Genomic DNA, 15,635 nt, shown 5'->3' with positions numbered 1-15,635 from the left:
ATTTTTAACAGGGGTGTGTAGACTTTCTATATCCACTGTATAAACATTGCATGAGTATAATACTTCAAGTATGTTACTCACTGTGAAATTGATGGACCCCTGCACCCACAAGCAGCACGACCAGTGCCACCACAAGGCAGCGGTTCATAGTGAAGCCCTTCCAAGGATTTGAAGCCTCGTTCAGATTTTGGATGGACAAAATTCTGTCATAGGACACTGAACAAGACACCATTCATATTAAACCATCTTATAAGCAGCATGTGATATCAAACAGTAGACGGTTTGAAGTGTCGTCAAGTCTTACTTATGAATGCTTGTTAGTGAACTTGTGGCTTTAACCTGCAAATGAGAACACTTGATGGAATATTTTTGTACCGCTTTGAACACACGTGTCTTAAAATAGGCCGCTGCAGTAGTTTCAATGAAGAAGGTCTCGTTTTAAAATTCACATGAGAGGAACTAGCGGAACATACCTTGTGTAAAAAGGCTCCAGTTGTGTGTCCACACTCGGTGCACTTGTTGCTTGGGACGACTGTTCTGCACAGGGAGGTCAGAGGTGGCAAACACACTCTGCTTGTTGGTACCTTGATTGACAGGCGCAGATGAGAACCGTTTCCAAGGAGGGAGGGGGGGGGCGTGAACAATTACACTGTTTAGCCGCTAGGTGGAGACATTTTTCACCCGTAGATGTGTGCATAGTATGTACTGATGTCAATCAAACGAGAATCACACGGTATATTATATACAATGATTTTCACGATAGCGTCCCTAAACAAATGGTATTTCAATCATTTCCAAAGTTGAGATAAGATTCGAGGCTGTGTTGTTTATGGGGGAAAAAGGACAAATGTTTATAGTTGTATTGATGCATTCATACTGTCAGGTGATGGAACTAAACTCATATGTAGATTTATCATAATCAACTAAAACTAAATTGAAAGGCAAAACCACACATTTTCAATAACAAACTAAAATAAACGAGAGTGGTTCTAAAATAAGCACTTTGTAGATCTAACTCTAAAATTATAGCGAAATCCTTCAAAATAAAAAACTAAAGAAATAGAACACAATTTAAAAAAATAGAACCAATAAGAAAAATCCACAAATAGTTACAAATATTCTTTGTTTTTTTTTCTGGGGGGTGGAGAGCAGGTTTCATTTCATTTAATTCAGTAATCACCTTTTAAGACAAGTTAAACCTAAATAATTCGTCACGTATTATAAAAATGAATAGCTTGATGTTTATCGTCTGGTGTGTTTGATGATGTTCTCCCTTTTTGCGGTTTGCATGAATGTGGTCACAAGACAACGGACACTCCCCCTCCGCTAAACCCAACGGCATCAGCCTGTTGGCCGCCTGTCAGTACCCCAAAGCGGCCAGAGTAGAGGTGGGAGGACGAGCGAGCGGCACGCCAGTGTGGACGCAGTCCGGATGGTTAAATCGAACCTACAAACGATTTTGAATAGTCACTGCTTTGCTAGAAAAAAAGAAAGACACCTATCCAACATGCCCGTCATCGAACAGACCAGTAATAAACCGGAAAGTGAAAGGTATGTTTTTTTGTTTTTTTTGTGCGTGTCGTCAAAGTTAAGCTAACGGGGCCTGGCGAAATGACGCCGACTATTTCCTGGAGTGGCGCCACTCTACATCACAAATGTTAAAGCTCTATTGTAAAGTATAACATAGGTAACTTTAATAAATTAAAAATAACAAATTCTGCCCTCGCTTTAAAGTTTAAATGTCTCATTTGAATACGATTCCCTAATGTGTTGACGTCAATGTCATGGCAATGCAAATAGCGTTAGCCTGTAGCTATGGGCTCGGTGTGATTACGTCACAATACTGTTGTTTGGCCTTCTGTTATTCTGTTGATGTATTTTCATTTTCATTATTAATTGTTCTGACCGAGAAATATACAGACACGACCTATATACATACGTATACAGACATGTTTTTTTTTCCCGCCCCGTTGTGGTTAATCCCCTACAATGACCTGCTTGCTTGTCTTGTACAGTATTTTTCCATTTGCCATGGAAGCTCATTAGCACACATTAAATCGCCGCGAGGGATTGATTTAATTTCTTTTTCAGCAGGAAGTTGATATAAGTGCATATCAAGTATCTGGTGGTGTTATTGTCTTGTCCACTCGGTGTCAGGTGTTTTTGTTGTCATCCGGTTTTTTAATTGACGTGTGTGTGTTTGGGGGGGCGGTTGGTTAACTGGAATTTTTTTTTACCCAGGTATAATTTGCATTGGTGTGATCGTGCCCATGGATGTTGTCTTTATGGTTTCGCGTTGTTGTGAAAGACTCTTTGGAAATTTCCACTGCACTGCGACTGCTTGGGGGAGGAGGAAGAAGAAGAAGAAGGAGGAGGAGGGGGTGATTTAGTGATGTCATATTAAAACATAGAGGCTTGTTATTCTTCTGGTGCACCCAGATCGTTTGTAAACACATCCTATTTTAGTTTACAGAGTTTTAACATGCATACAAGCATAATAAATGCAATGCAAAAGGGCAAATTCAATTGTGTGATTGGCAATTGAGACTTTTGTGGCAGTCTTATCTCAGAAGCTTAAGCTGTCTAAGCACTGTAAAAATAAATAAATATATACACGCATTTAAAATAAACTTGTCAATCCTAATTGGAATCTCGGCCCTGACCTGTAAAGGTTGCCCTGTAACATTCTTAACTGTTATACAAGTGCTCGTCATTTGGATTTCACACCTCCGCTCCACATATAGCGCGCCGGCGTCATTTACGTAAGTGTGGATGAGCCACGGCACTGCTGCTGTTCATCCGATAGTATGCCAGCGTTTAACAGCACACACACGCATGCAGCGACATGCACAATGCATTTGTACTTGTGTGTCCCAGCTCCAGGGAGAAACATGGCTGCTGTTTGTCCTCTGCCGCCATTAAGGCCAAGTTTGTGCCTCCACTAAAGCAGGCTAATGATTAAACAAACAGTTGGTATTTGCTTGTGTCAGCAGTCAGATGATCATGTCTGCCATGCCAAGACACACAAGTATTTTGAAAAAAGGTCAATTGTACTTGAAGTACAATTGCAAAAAAAAGTTTCTTTTTATTCATTACTTTGCTGCCACACAACTGTAAATGCATTAATATGTTTTTTAAATGTACTTAAATATTTATGCTCAGGTGACATCGGTCAATAAAATGACTTAATATACACAAATTATTGAAATAAAATATTACAAAATGAAATTATGTTTAAAAAAAAATCCCAATTGTGCATAAAATCAATATTTTTATACATATAAATAAAAACATGCAATTTAATCAATACAATCTAAATAAAATGACTTTGGGTTACCTTGACAAAAAAAAAGATGCATTTAGAAATTTAAATACAATATAATACAACTTGAGCATGTTTTTGTGATGATTGTGCTAAAATAAGATGCTTAGTCAGAAGTTCCACAATGTGGTAACAAAACCACTCCTTCCTTCCTGCACGTCCAAAGTTCCTCATCACACTCACGATATGGTCACTCATTAAAGTTTTTCGCCACCGATGAGTTACTAGGCAGTCGTATTGGCTGCCAAGTTCGTTCTTTAAATAAGGAGGAGCTTGTTGTTGGGCAACACAACCTCTGGAGAACTTTCCCGGCACTCATGGCTCCGTGTTCACACGCACTGGTGTTTTTCCACAGTATCTCCAATCCCAGGAGGTGCTCCCGCTGTTGCAGTAACCCGTGTCCGGGGCCTCTGTGGTGCTCCTGATGCCCCTCACCCACCCCTGAAGATCCCAGGTGGGCGAGGGAATGACCAGCGGGATCGCAATCTTTCAGCTAAACTATTTTATTCCGTAAGTGCTTCTCGTGTTTTTCTGGTTCTCCTGCATTTGTAAATGTTTCTTCTTTACATCCACTTTTGTTGTGGTCTCCCCCCCTTCGCTCAGGATGCTCAGTTGCTGGTTCTTGAAGAACCCGCCCCTGCCAACAGCAGAGTGCGCTTCCTGCTCTTTGAGCCGCGCTTTTCCGACGGCAAGAAGTGCGTTTGGAGGGCGGCGCTCAAAGCCGGCAACCTCTACATTGAAATCCCCCCGGGAGCTTTGCCCGAGGGCAGCAAAGACAGGTCAGTTGGAAAACGAGGCTCGCCGGGGAGCTCACGTGTTGGTCCCTAGCCTTTATCCACAATGAATAATCAAATGTGTCTTTTTGAGAGATGACGTCATTATGGTGTGTTGTGCACCCAGTTTTGCTCTGGTGCTGGAGTTTGCCGAGGAGCAGCTGCAGGGCGAGCACGTGTTCATCTGTTTCCACAAGAGCCGTGACGATCGAGGTGAGGGATTAAGGCTTGTGTATTTTGTGCTGGAGTCATGAGTTCATGTTTTGTTTTTGTTCTCCCTTCTCAGCATCCCTGCTGCGCACATTCAGTTTTCTGGGCTTTGAGATTGTGAGACCGGGCCATCCCCTCGTCCCCGCCCGCCCCGACGCGTTCTTCATGGCTTACAGCATCGAGCGAGACTCATCCTCTGATGACGACTAAAAAAAAAAAAGCAGTCGCTCACCTTCCTTTCTCATCCACGTCAACGTATCATAATCAAAGAGGGCATATAGGTCTCCTTTAGTCCCCCGTGTAACAGCGTTTTACTTTCTGTGACGTCTAGTGATGACTTCCTGCTCACCCCTTCATCATCACCATCCTCATCATCCACACAGGCTGATATTTATGATTAAATTTGAAACCACCGTACTCCTCCAGGTAGATTGATTATCATTGTAATTGTGAGTTGATTCTCCTGTTGATATTGATTGTGTTGTTTTCTATGTGTGCATGATTTTCATTTGATGCTCTGATTCACTTGATAGAAATCTGCATGTTGAAACTGAACCGATTAAAAGTGCTCACCTTATACTCACCCAAGTCTTTTTTTTTTTTTTTTAACGTTTGCAGCCTCAGTATACGACGGAGTGCCGTTGCTAACAGTGGGACGTTATCTCGATTTGTAAGTAGGAAGTGTAACAGCAAAGTAAATCCATCTGCACGGCAGCAAACACGATAAGATATGGCACACAAACGTACACGTAATGGCGCTATTATATCATCATCCTTGCTTTGAATCATAATCTGGACTCATGAGCGCTCCTACAATGAATAACATTCACAGTTATGAAATAGTAATACTCGCCCTTTAGGTGGCCTTTGAAAAAGAAAAAAAGATTTGTATGCTAATTTGTTGTGTTCTATAATAACACATTAGCATTAAATAATCATTTTCAATATACCCTGCCAAAAATAAGACACTCAAAAACATTTCAATGTTTCTGATAAATGACAAGCCCTGAACACTTTCCTCTTTTTCATTTATTGTTTAAAACCAATATTTTGATAAATATTTTTCAATCAGACTTGAATGTCACGTGTAAATGAGCTCAGATTGAAGTGAAGCCAGCTGCTCATTGCATGAAAAGAGAAATCCCTCCTTTGTCGCCAAACGCCTGCGTCACTCACGTACATAAACAAACATGACGCTTGTGAATATATCCACTCATCTGGCCCGCTCTTGTCGTCGAGGCCTCCTTCAGACTCCTTGAGGCGCGGCGACAATGATGCCACGACAGCTGTGGGGCCGGCGCGGGAGCATCATTTGCGTAGGAGACCCTTCACTCCAGCCCTTCATATGTTAAAACCCACGCAAGTAAACAGAGGGCGCAATCTGTCATTTAAAACATAAATGTGGGCGGGAGAAAATATTACCATTAAACACTCACCATCTCTCTAAAAATAACTAATGCTGAGATGACGTCATTGAACCTTAACGGCAACATTTTCCAAATGTATTGGTTGTAGGAATTGTTTTTTTTTAAATACACATCATGAGCTGAATGTTTGTCTCAATTTTCATTCAATCGTGCACAATAACATTTGTCTGTCTGTCAGCGTTCCAAATTTTTAATTGACAAGTGAAGAGCTCAACAACAGTGCTGCTCAGATGATGCTGGTTTATTATTTTATTTGCCACAAAAATACCACTGGTGCAGTTAGTGGCAGAAGGGGATGTGCTTCTTTATGGCCACACGGAGGCGCTGTTTGAGCTTGTCTTGTTTGTGTGAAGAGGCCGGAATGGAGTCAGTCCTCAAGTCCGTCTTCATATCTGAGACCGGGGTCTCCTTGTCTTTGTTGCCCCACCGCATCCCGGCTTGGCAGAGCAGCTCCTCCTCGTTGGCCATCTGAGGGCTCTGGCTCAAGGTGACGAACCCGTACGGGGTGGTCACCTTAGTGAGGTGGGGCAGGGAGAGCGCCGCCCTACTGGCCGGGTCCAAGCAATGCTGAGCCTCCGTGGGGCACCGGGGGTAGGACGCCTCTCTCTGCAGGCGGGTCCTCCTGTGCTGCAACGGAACGGAGTCGCTTCTCTCGGCCTTGCGCACCGACAGCTCCAAACGAGACCCCGACGATGACGAAGACGCGGAGGACTCGGTCCACTCTATCCCGGAACTCTGCGAGCCTTCCCAGCCTTCCTCGGGCTCTGTGGGAGTCTCCTGCATCCTGAGGCCGTTCTGCACCAGCAGGCTGGGGATGGTGAACTGCGGGATGCTGTCAGGGGTCAAGATGTTGGGGAAGATGTTCTCCCGGCTGGATCCCAAAGAGCAACCGAAGGATCTGGAGTGGCTCGTAGCCCAAAGGAGCGCACGCACCCCTGCGCTGCTATGCCTTCGTGACGCCGTGTAATCATCCGTCTTGACTTTGCTGCTGATGGCATCGATGCTGAATGTCCTCGTCACTGCGTCCCTCGCCATCTCTCTCAGGCTTAGTTTCCATTTCGCTGGCACAGACCACTCTTATATACTTGTCCCCCAGCCTTTTTTTTATCGAACGCTTACGCAAATATGACAAAAGACGTCAACGGAAATAGTCGCCAATTAGGGAGCCTGCCATCAACAAAGGAAGCTTTTCTCGAAAGCTCTTCATATGCTAATGAGGTTCATAAATGGCTACAAGGTGAAGGATACTTCTTCTGTTTATTTTGAGGATCCAAGCGTGAAACCTACCTATCTAAACATTTATCCATACATTTATCAATAAATGTATCTATACATCTATCCAGTGACATGCTGTGAGGTTTCATGACTGGGGAGTCACTGACGTCCCCCCCACTTTCTGATTGGCTGTTTGATTTGTGACGTCACTCGGACAATCTATTAGGTACACCGCCATTTTCAGGTGTTCCTAATAACAGGCCACTTCATTAGGGAAAAATCATGGCCGAACCTTAACTGAAAGTGAAAAGTGCCACACCCAAACAACCCCCCACTTTCTGATTGGCTGTTTGATCTGTGACGTCACTCGGACACTCCATTAGGTACGCCGCCATTTTCAGGTGTACCTAATAACAGGCCACTTCATTAGGGAAAAATCATGGCCGAACCTTAACTGAAAGTGAAAAGTGCCACACCCAAACAACCCCCCACTTTCTGATTGGCTGTTTGATCTGTGACGTCACTCGGACACTCCATTAGGTACGCCGCCATTTTCAGGTGTACCTAATAACAGGCCACTTCATTAGGGAAAAATCATGGCCGAACCTTAACTGAAAGTGAAAAGTGCCACACCCAAACAACCCCCCACTTTCTGATTGGCTGTTTGAGCTGTGACGTCACCCGGACACTCCATTAGGTACGCCGCCATTTTCAGGTGTACCTAATAACAGGCCACTTCATTAGGGAAAAATCATGGCCGAACCTTAACTGAAAGTGAAAAGTGCCACACCCAAACAACCCCCCACTTTCTGATTGGCTGTTTGATTTGTGACGTCACTCGGACAATCTATTAGGTACACCGCCATTTTCAGGTGTTCCTAATAACAGGCCACTTCATTAGGGAAAAAATCATGGTCAAAATTTAAATGAAAGTGAAAAGTGCCACACCCAAACAACCCCCCACTTTCTGATTGGCTGTTTGATCTGTGACGTCATTCAGACACTCTATTAGGTACACCGCCATTTTCAGGTGTTCCTAATAACAGGCCACTTCATTAGGAAAAAATCATGGTCAAAATTTAAATGAAAGTGAAAAGTGCCACACCCAAACAACCCCCCACTTTCTGATTGGCTGTTTGATTTGTGACGTCACTCGGACAATCTATTAGGTACACCGCCATTTTCAGGTGTTCCTAATAACAGGCCACTTCATTAGGGAAAAATCATGGTCAAAATTTAAATGAAAGTGAAAAGTGCCACACCCAAACAACCCCCCACTTTCTGATTGGCTGTTTGATCTGTGACGTCATTCAGACACTCTATTAGGTACACCGCCATTTTCAGGTGTTCCTAATAACAGGCCACTTCATTAGGGAAAAATCATGGTCAAAATTTAAATGAAAGTGAAAAGTGCCACACCCAAACAACCCCCCACTTTCTGATTGGCTGTTTGATTTGTGACGTCACTCGGACAATCTATTAGGTACACCGCCATTTTCAGGTGTTCCTAATAACAGGCCACTTCATTAGGGAAAAAATCATGGTCCAAATTTAAATGAAAGTGAAAAGTGCCACACCCAAACAACCCCCCACTTTCTGATTGGCTGTTTGATCTGTGACGTCATTCAGACACTCTATTAGGTACACCGCCATTTTCAGGTGTTCCTAATAACAGGCCACTTCATTAGGGAAAAATCATGGTCAAAATTTAAATGAAAGTGAAAAGTGCCACACCCAAACAACCCCCCACTTTCTGATTGGCTGTTTGATCTGTGACGTCACTCGGACAATCTATTAGGTACACCGCCATTTTCAGGTGTTCCTAATAACAGGCCACTTCATTAGGGAAAAAATCATGGTCAAAATTTAAATGAAAGTGAAAAGTGCCACACCCAAACAACCCCCCACTTTCTGATTGGCTGTTTGATTTGTGACGTCACTCGAACAATCTATTAGGTACACCGCCATTTTCAGGTGTTCCTAATAACAGGCCACTTCATTAGGGAAAAAATCATGGTCAAAATTTAAATGAAAGTGAAAAGTGCCACACCCAAACAACCCCCCACTTTCTGATTGGCTGTTTGATCTGTGACGTCATTCAGACACTCTATTAGGTACACCGCCATTTTCAGGTGTTCCTAATAACAGGCCACTTCATTAGGGAAAAATCATGGTCAAAATTTAAATGAAAGTGAAAAGTGCCACACCCAAACAACCCCCCACTTTCTGATTGGCTGTTTGATCGGTGACGTCATTCAGACAATCCATTAGGTACGCCGTCATTTTCAGGTGTACCTGATCAACTTCATTAGGGAAAAATTAAGCTAAAGTTTGCATAGTGTAAGACTGTGGTTCATCTTTTATGAAGCGGTTCATGTAATGACGCTAAGCTACCGCAAGATGGCAGTGCCCCCATTCACTCGTATATAACCCAGCGTAAAATGAACATGTTCATTTTTCGTTTTTGACCAGACGTCCTCTATGTACAATACACTACCAAATAAAAAGGCCGCATTTCCCCAGCAAGATGGCAGAATAATTTATAACTTTACCCGATGTTCGGAGAGCATGGTTCGAGACCTACACGAAGCAGACTTTAAGCTCAACTTTGCATAGTGTAAGACTGCGGTTCGTGCTTTATGAAACGGTTCATGTAATGACGCCAAGCTACCGCAAGATGGCAGTGCCCCCATTCACTCGTATATAACCCAGCGTATAATGAACATGTCCATTTTGCCTTAGCACCAGACGTCCCCTATGTACTCTACAATAATAAAAAAAAAAATTGGCGATTCGCTGGCAAAATGGTTGAATGGTTTCTAACTTGGTTTCAACGCTAAAATGGCTAAATGGTTTATGACTTGGTTGGAGTCCAGCAGCCTCGGGTTCGAGACTTGCTCTTTGCAGCTCTTTCAAATGAAACGAAGCCACACATAAGATTCGAACTCGCCACTCCCAAACTCATGGGTAATGCATGAAAAACCTTTCATCCATTGTAACTCTTACAAAACTATGTCGAGTTTTTGTAATTGAAGGTTACTCTAAACCGTTCCTGAAGACTCCTTCATGATTTGGGATAATACCAACATATCTCAGCTCAACCGGCAATGGTCAAGGGGATAAGACCTTGGGACTCCGAAGATTGCGGTGCTGGTTCGAGACCAGATTCCTCCAAAGCTTCCACATAGCATTTTTTTTTTTTTGTCTGATGACGTCATCACCAAAAGACTATAAAAGGCGTCAAGAACGCGACGCTCATTCTCTCTCTCATCTGACAGCGAGCGCCACGTTGCTCTGGTCCACCTGCTGCACAATTTTAAGTGACATGGTGAGTGTTCAACGTTTGTTAACCTTTTCAAACTAACTGCCTTTGCTCTCTTTTCAGCGTCAACTTGCACTTTGGGCGTGCTTCCATCTTGCAAGCATGCAAGCCAAAATGTTTGCAGAAGCTAGCGTTAGCAGTTAGCGTGTTCGACGACCATCAAAACTCATTCATTTGGCGTGCAACCAAACAATTGAAACATTTAACGGTGGGTAAGTAAATCTCTATTTTCAAAACTCAAGCATGCACCATGTGAAAGGACTACTAACACAATTTTTACACAAACATTTAGCAACGTCTGGACGACAGCGCCGTTTGGCCGAACGTAAGTAGCCAAAGCAGCGTTTGCATAAATCCACCAGAGAATGACAGAAACTGGTATTTCGATGCATCAATGTTAATTTTCTGCTTTCTGTCTGCAGGTGCAAATCTTCAAACTTGCAAGACTGACTTTCTGTGAGTTTTAAAGTCAATCGACTGTTCTAATTGTCTTCTCATTTCTGTCGACTGTTCTAATTGTCTTCTCATTTCTGTCCACAGGCCTGAATCTGGAACAGAGGGAGCAGATTGACTGCAAAGTGGCAAAAAGATTTTTATTAGCAAGGCCTTATCAAATTGACTAAAGCAAACATTAGTTCTTTTCCTTTTGTCTGCAGGGTCCAAGATGGCAGACTTGCAGTCCTCGCATGGCTTCATGAGACACTTACAGGTTGGTCCATCTTGCTCAACCCAATTTGCTGAAAATGTAAAAGCAGATTGGTTGTAACGTTACCGTGTCTTTCAGAGCAGCAAGCTGTGGTTGGAGAGACGTCCGTCAAGCCATCCGTCCAGTGCTGCCTTCCATTCCTCGTTGGTGAAACAGGCACGCGTCAAACATTTCAACTTGTTCTTCCTCCTTTTGTCCACCAGGTGGTGCCAAAGGACCTAGTTTCCGCAGCATGGATCAACAAGGTTTTGAACCTGTGCCATTATCAACTTGTCTGACGTGCTGACAAATGACAATTTACTGCAAACTTGGCATTGTTTAAAAGCCCTTACCTGTTTGTTTTTTGTATGCCTGCCTCTTCCTGCAAAGCAGTTTCCAGTAAGGATACAGTTGGAAAATTGCCACCTGTTGGACAAAGGAACCAGCCCTCCAAAACCATGCAGAGGTTCTTTCCTTAAGTGTGCCTCCATTTTCAGAGTTGACGCTCAAATAAAATGTACTAAATGGCTGCCTGATGGCTCCCTTGTTTGTGTTGTGTGCAGGTATCTAACCTGGAGAGTCTAGAACATTTCAGGAACTCTGCCTGTGCACCAGCGACCGGCCGCTCTAAGTCTACAGGTTAAAATAGTAAACTTAAATAGAGTTGTTCCGTCAATGATCCTTTTTCTTTACAGGTAGAGGTGACAAATCCAGATCCAGTTTGTCTTCTGCCCCTGAGTTTGTTCACCTGGGTCTGTGCTGCCTGAAGAGCCCTCTGCTGGTAAGAGAAGCAAAGTAATAACATTTTACAAACATGTTTCAAAATTAGAATTTTTTGTGTCCAGTGTGGAGCGCCATCTAGTACCTGCTTGCACCGGAAGCTGAGGACCAGAGCACAGCCGCAGACCAGCAGCACTTCAGTTTCCTTGTTACTAAGGCAACTTGAGAAGTGAGATACTTTAAATGCTCCTCATTGCACAATCTACACTTTTTTCCCCCTATTGTCTGACAGGCAGCAAGGAACAAAATCAGCTTCCTGATCATGCTGCAAGGAACAAAATCAGCTTCCTGGTCATGCAGATTGCGATACCTGACATGAATTGTGCTTGCGCATTGGTATGTAACATGCCAAAATATTTTCTGCACGAAACGTTGACTTGACTCTATACTTACCGATCTCTTTTTGACTTGGGGACAGGCACGGAGTAACACTCGTCGCTCTGGCCGACCACTTCACCACTCGTCGCTCTGGCCGACCACTTCACCACTCGTCGCTCTGGCCGACCACTTCACCACTCGTCGCTCTGGCCGACCACTTCACCACTCGTCCCTCTGGCTGACCACTTCAACTCGTCCCTCTGGCCGACCACTTAACCACTCGGCAACGAGCAGACTGCCATCCAACTTGTTACTTTGTGATTGAACATTTACTCTGCAAAATAAAGCTTTATTACAAACACAAATTCAATTCTTTTTCCAACACCACAACTTAAACTTTATAGCAAAATGAAAAATTTTTTTTTCCCAATAATTTTTTTTTTCCCCTACCCTAAAAATGTCTGAATTTTTTTTTTTTTTTGCGGAGTTTTTCAGGGATTTTTTTTTTTACAAATGGGGCGGAATTTTGAGTGGAATACTGTTCATGATTGGCTGAGAGCTCTAAAACTGGGTGGAGCAATGAGTGATTGGTTAAAAAATGGGCGTGAATATGCAAAGGAGGTGCTCTGTGATTGGTTAGATTTAAAATGGGCGTGGTTTGCTCAAAATGAAGCAATCTGATTGGTTGGATGTGCAAACGCTGCATTCTGATTGGGCGTGGTTATGCAAATTTGCGCCGAATTGTGATTGGCCAGGCTGAATTTGGGCAGAGGTAGGAGGCGGGCAAAGTGGCACTTAGGTTTTGGAAGACTCTTTTCAACTTTGAGTTGAGTGTTTGCCTTCAGCTACTGAACAGAGCCAAGTGTTTACTGCTTCTCTCTGTCTCCACATGACTCAAAGTGACTGCAATTATACAATTGCATCACTTTGACTCATGTGGAGACAAAGAGAAGCAGTCAAACACTTGGCTTTGTTGCAGTGACGCTCACCTCAAGGCTGAAAACTTGTGTCCATAGTAGTGGACACTTAGGTTTTGGAAGTGGCCAACTCAAGACTTCAAACAGTACTTTGCCAATGCAGTGACCACCAAGCATGAAAGAGCCAATTTGCTCATAAATCACAAAGACTCGCATTCCACTTGAACAATTTATTGAATAGAAAAGTAGTTTGAAAAGGTCCTGGCTGCATGGAACCAGCTTAAGTGCTTGATGAGCTCAGATACGATGTCACTTACTTCTCGTGGCAGGCACTAGGGGTAGGTGAGCACATGCAAACAGTGCAAACATCTCTCACTGGGACAAAACCTAAGTGCCAGGTACTGCACAGTACCGCCACCACCACCACTCACTTTTTCCATGACACTGACGCAAACCAAGTGAGTTAAATATATGTTTCTGATGAACTTGGTTTGCATCAATGTCATGAAAAAACACATCCAGACGAGTGTGACGATGATATGGTGCAGTACCTGGCACTTGGCTTTTGTGAGATGTCAGCTGCTTGGATGTGCTCACCTTCTCCCTGGTGTGCCATGACAAGATGGCATCGCACATCAGCTCCTCAAACACATAACACTACCAACTACACATTTTTTTCTTTTTTTTTAATTATTTGTATATATTTTTTTAGATTAAAGTCATAATTTTAAAAGAACGAAGTGGTGCACTTTCACTTTTCGTGTGTGCCAACTATGATCAAAAATATACTTTTTAAGTTCAAATGCAAGTACATTTTTCAAAACTATACTTCTTACATTGACATGTAACTTTAACCATTGTAGAGCAATTCTTTTGTTTCTTTTCACTGTGGCCCAAATAATCATCAGGACATTATTCATTTGGAAAATGACAAATTAAAATGTCTTTTGATAACATTTAGGAATATTTGAAGTCATATATGACACGACCTTCTACATTTAAGATTAGGAGGCAAACAAAATGGGGAGGTACCTTTCAAGATATGCAGATTGACGACCAGCAGCCGACGTGGAGCCTCCAGTCTTCAAGTATGGACATGGAAAAACATAGAAAAAACAACGTTCAAGTCAAACGCTTTCCTTGATTATCGATTGATTGACAGCTAGTGAGTGCTACTTGTGGGTGTGCTAGCTAACGCTCCACATTCATGAAGTAATCACGCATAAAAGATGCTAAAAAACAAGTAAAAAAGACCAGCCTTGTCAAAGAAATAATATTCTGTCATATCGTTTGAGTTTCATACAAATGGATGACCAAGTTGTAATGATATGAGCAAACGGAGATCTGCTCATCATTGTTTACGTCAATGTAACATGTACCTCCCTCCGGACAGCACAAGGCGCTGGGAGGAAGGATGGAGAAAATGAAGATGACGAGGGAGACGTAAAACGTAAAACAAGTTTTAACCTAAATGTTTATTAAAACAATAATAAAAATAATAATAATAATAATAATAATAATAATAATAATAATAATAATAGTAGGTAATATTCAAACCAGCAATCTAATGTGAAATTGCAGTAGATATATTAGATAACAATATTTAGGCGTGTATATGCATACACGTTATTAAAAAACTACTGTAAGTGTTATAAAATAAAGATTACCCAAAGCGAATCATAAACTCCCCTCTGTTGCATAATGGCGCATTCTTTCATGCAGTAAAGTTAGTCGTTAGCAAGGAGAAAACGTGCATTAAAAAAAAGTGGTGTTTCAGTGAGTGGTTCTTTCTTTCCTTCGTAAATCTACATTCTGGCTGACATCGTTTACGCCAGGAGGGAGACGCAACACGTTCACGGACTTATCTGTTGATGCACGGGAAGGAAGTCAGTTCACCCATTGACTCGTTCGCAAACGGGAAAGTCAGGATTCGTTCCCTCACTTTAGGAAGTGATTCGTTCACTCTCGTTCACTGAAAATATTCGTTCATTTGAACGAATCGTTCACTCACGAGCCAACCATGTCCGGCACCTCACCGTGTCACAAAAAACGTTGGGTAATGCTGCTCTCGTGTGGCTTATTCATTATTTAATTTGAACTATTTTAATTAAAATCTCATATCAGCAGTCTTCACATAAAAACACTCAATAAAGTACATGGAATCAAAAACTTGAAGCATCCCGGGATCACTAGCACCCCCTGCCATAAAGCTGGAGTACCTTTTTTCGTAGACCCCGTGAAGGTCTCTTTTCAAAGCAGTTATGTTCATCTACAGAAACACGACGTTACAGACAGAAAAAACACAAGATATTACATACACCATCTCAACTACGGAAATTAGTTAAACTAGCCACAGTGTTTGAACACTTAAACAGCGACATAAAGACAGAGAGTAGTTCTGTCTAACTGCATAGCCTGTCAACATAGGCAGCCGTGTGATTACGGAAGTTGGCTCCTCCGAGCGAATCGTCTTCGGTTTTAAAATGATACAAAACGATTGAAATGAAAAGGAAAATGAATTTATATTAAAATCAACTGACTTTGTTTTTCCCCTTTTCATAATGGCAGGGGAGGCATAGCTTCCCCTACCTCCTCTGACCGCTCGTCTCTGGATCTATATTAAACATAACTTTTTGTTGGCTTGAATTAAAATGGCGCCTTTGACG

General features: G+C 42.5%; 3 protein-coding genes and 2 long non-coding RNA genes across 10 annotated transcripts in view; 2 read left to right on the top strand and 3 right to left on the bottom strand.

The window, feature by feature from the left end:
- The window catches only part of LOC147047176 (uncharacterized), a 1,432-nt gene extending 574 nt beyond the window's left edge, over positions 1–858 (bottom strand). Inside the window, exons 1-3 of the mRNA XM_085928150.1 lie at positions 474–858; positions 305–339; positions 82–216 (exon numbers count right to left, since the gene is read on the bottom strand). Of these exons, the coding sequence (XP_085784276.1) occupies positions 82–216; position 305 (136 nt within the window). The 5' untranslated portion in view covers positions 306–339; positions 474–858. The remainder of the gene's footprint in view (positions 1–81; positions 217–304; positions 340–473) is intronic.
- Positions 49–4,888, top strand: oaz1a (ornithine decarboxylase antizyme 1a). The gene is given in 6 exon segments (XM_085928149.1): positions 49–1,551; positions 3,678–3,744; positions 3,746–3,832; positions 3,926–4,101; positions 4,223–4,308; positions 4,382–4,888. Coding segments are annotated over 6 exon segments (669 nt in total). The 5' UTR covers positions 49–1,432; the 3' UTR covers positions 4,516–4,888.
- On the top strand, positions 4,582–12,406 carry LOC147047173 (uncharacterized). 2 transcript variants are annotated; one of them, XR_015067971.1, is made up of 15 exons: positions 4,582–4,731; positions 4,924–4,975; positions 5,556–5,668; positions 10,333–10,481; positions 10,562–10,594; positions 10,692–10,725; positions 10,810–10,847; positions 10,926–10,978; positions 11,054–11,131; positions 11,179–11,220; positions 11,348–11,420; positions 11,518–11,593; positions 11,650–11,735; positions 11,800–12,070; positions 12,153–12,406. It is a non-coding gene; the product is annotated as an uncharacterized LOC147047173 (long non-coding RNA). The 2 variants fall into 2 exon arrangements; XR_015067970.1 differs by having other exon boundaries at positions 11,348–11,433.
- On the bottom strand, positions 6,012–6,781 carry LOC147047174 (C2 calcium-dependent domain-containing protein 4C-like). The gene has a single exon (XM_085928148.1). The coding sequence runs from the start codon at positions 6,765–6,767 to the stop codon at positions 6,012–6,014; it is 756 nt and encodes a 251-aa protein (XP_085784274.1). The 5' UTR covers positions 6,768–6,781.
- LOC147047172 (uncharacterized) lies at positions 10,413–15,635 on the bottom strand. Of its 5 annotated transcripts, none has more exons than XR_015067974.1 (7): positions 15,510–15,635; positions 15,189–15,238; positions 14,002–14,051; positions 12,128–12,386; positions 11,820–12,044; positions 11,042–11,732; positions 10,413–10,817 (listed from the first exon to the last, which is right to left on the bottom strand). It is a non-coding gene; the product is annotated as an uncharacterized LOC147047172 (long non-coding RNA). The 5 variants fall into 5 exon arrangements; XR_015067975.1 differs by lacking the exon at positions 10,413–10,817 and having other exon boundaries at positions 10,849–11,229; positions 11,308–11,732; XR_015067973.1 differs by lacking the exon at positions 10,413–10,817 and having other exon boundaries at positions 10,849–11,193; positions 11,308–11,732.

This window comes from Syngnathus leptorhynchus, chromosome 13, assembly GCF_054491065.1.
Source record: "Syngnathus leptorhynchus isolate UIUO chromosome 13, UIUO_Slep, whole genome shotgun sequence".
NCBI lineage: Eukaryota > Metazoa > Chordata > Actinopteri > Syngnathiformes > Syngnathidae > Syngnathus > Syngnathus leptorhynchus.
The sequence above is the reverse complement of the archived record's forward strand: the minus strand, read 5'-3'. Positions and strand labels throughout refer to the sequence as shown.

Excerpts from the sequence above, each read along its gene's own strand:
- LOC147047174 (XM_085928148.1), bottom strand. The coding sequence starts at position 6,767 with ATGGCGAGGGACGCAGTGACGAGGACATTCAGCATCGATGCCATCAGC.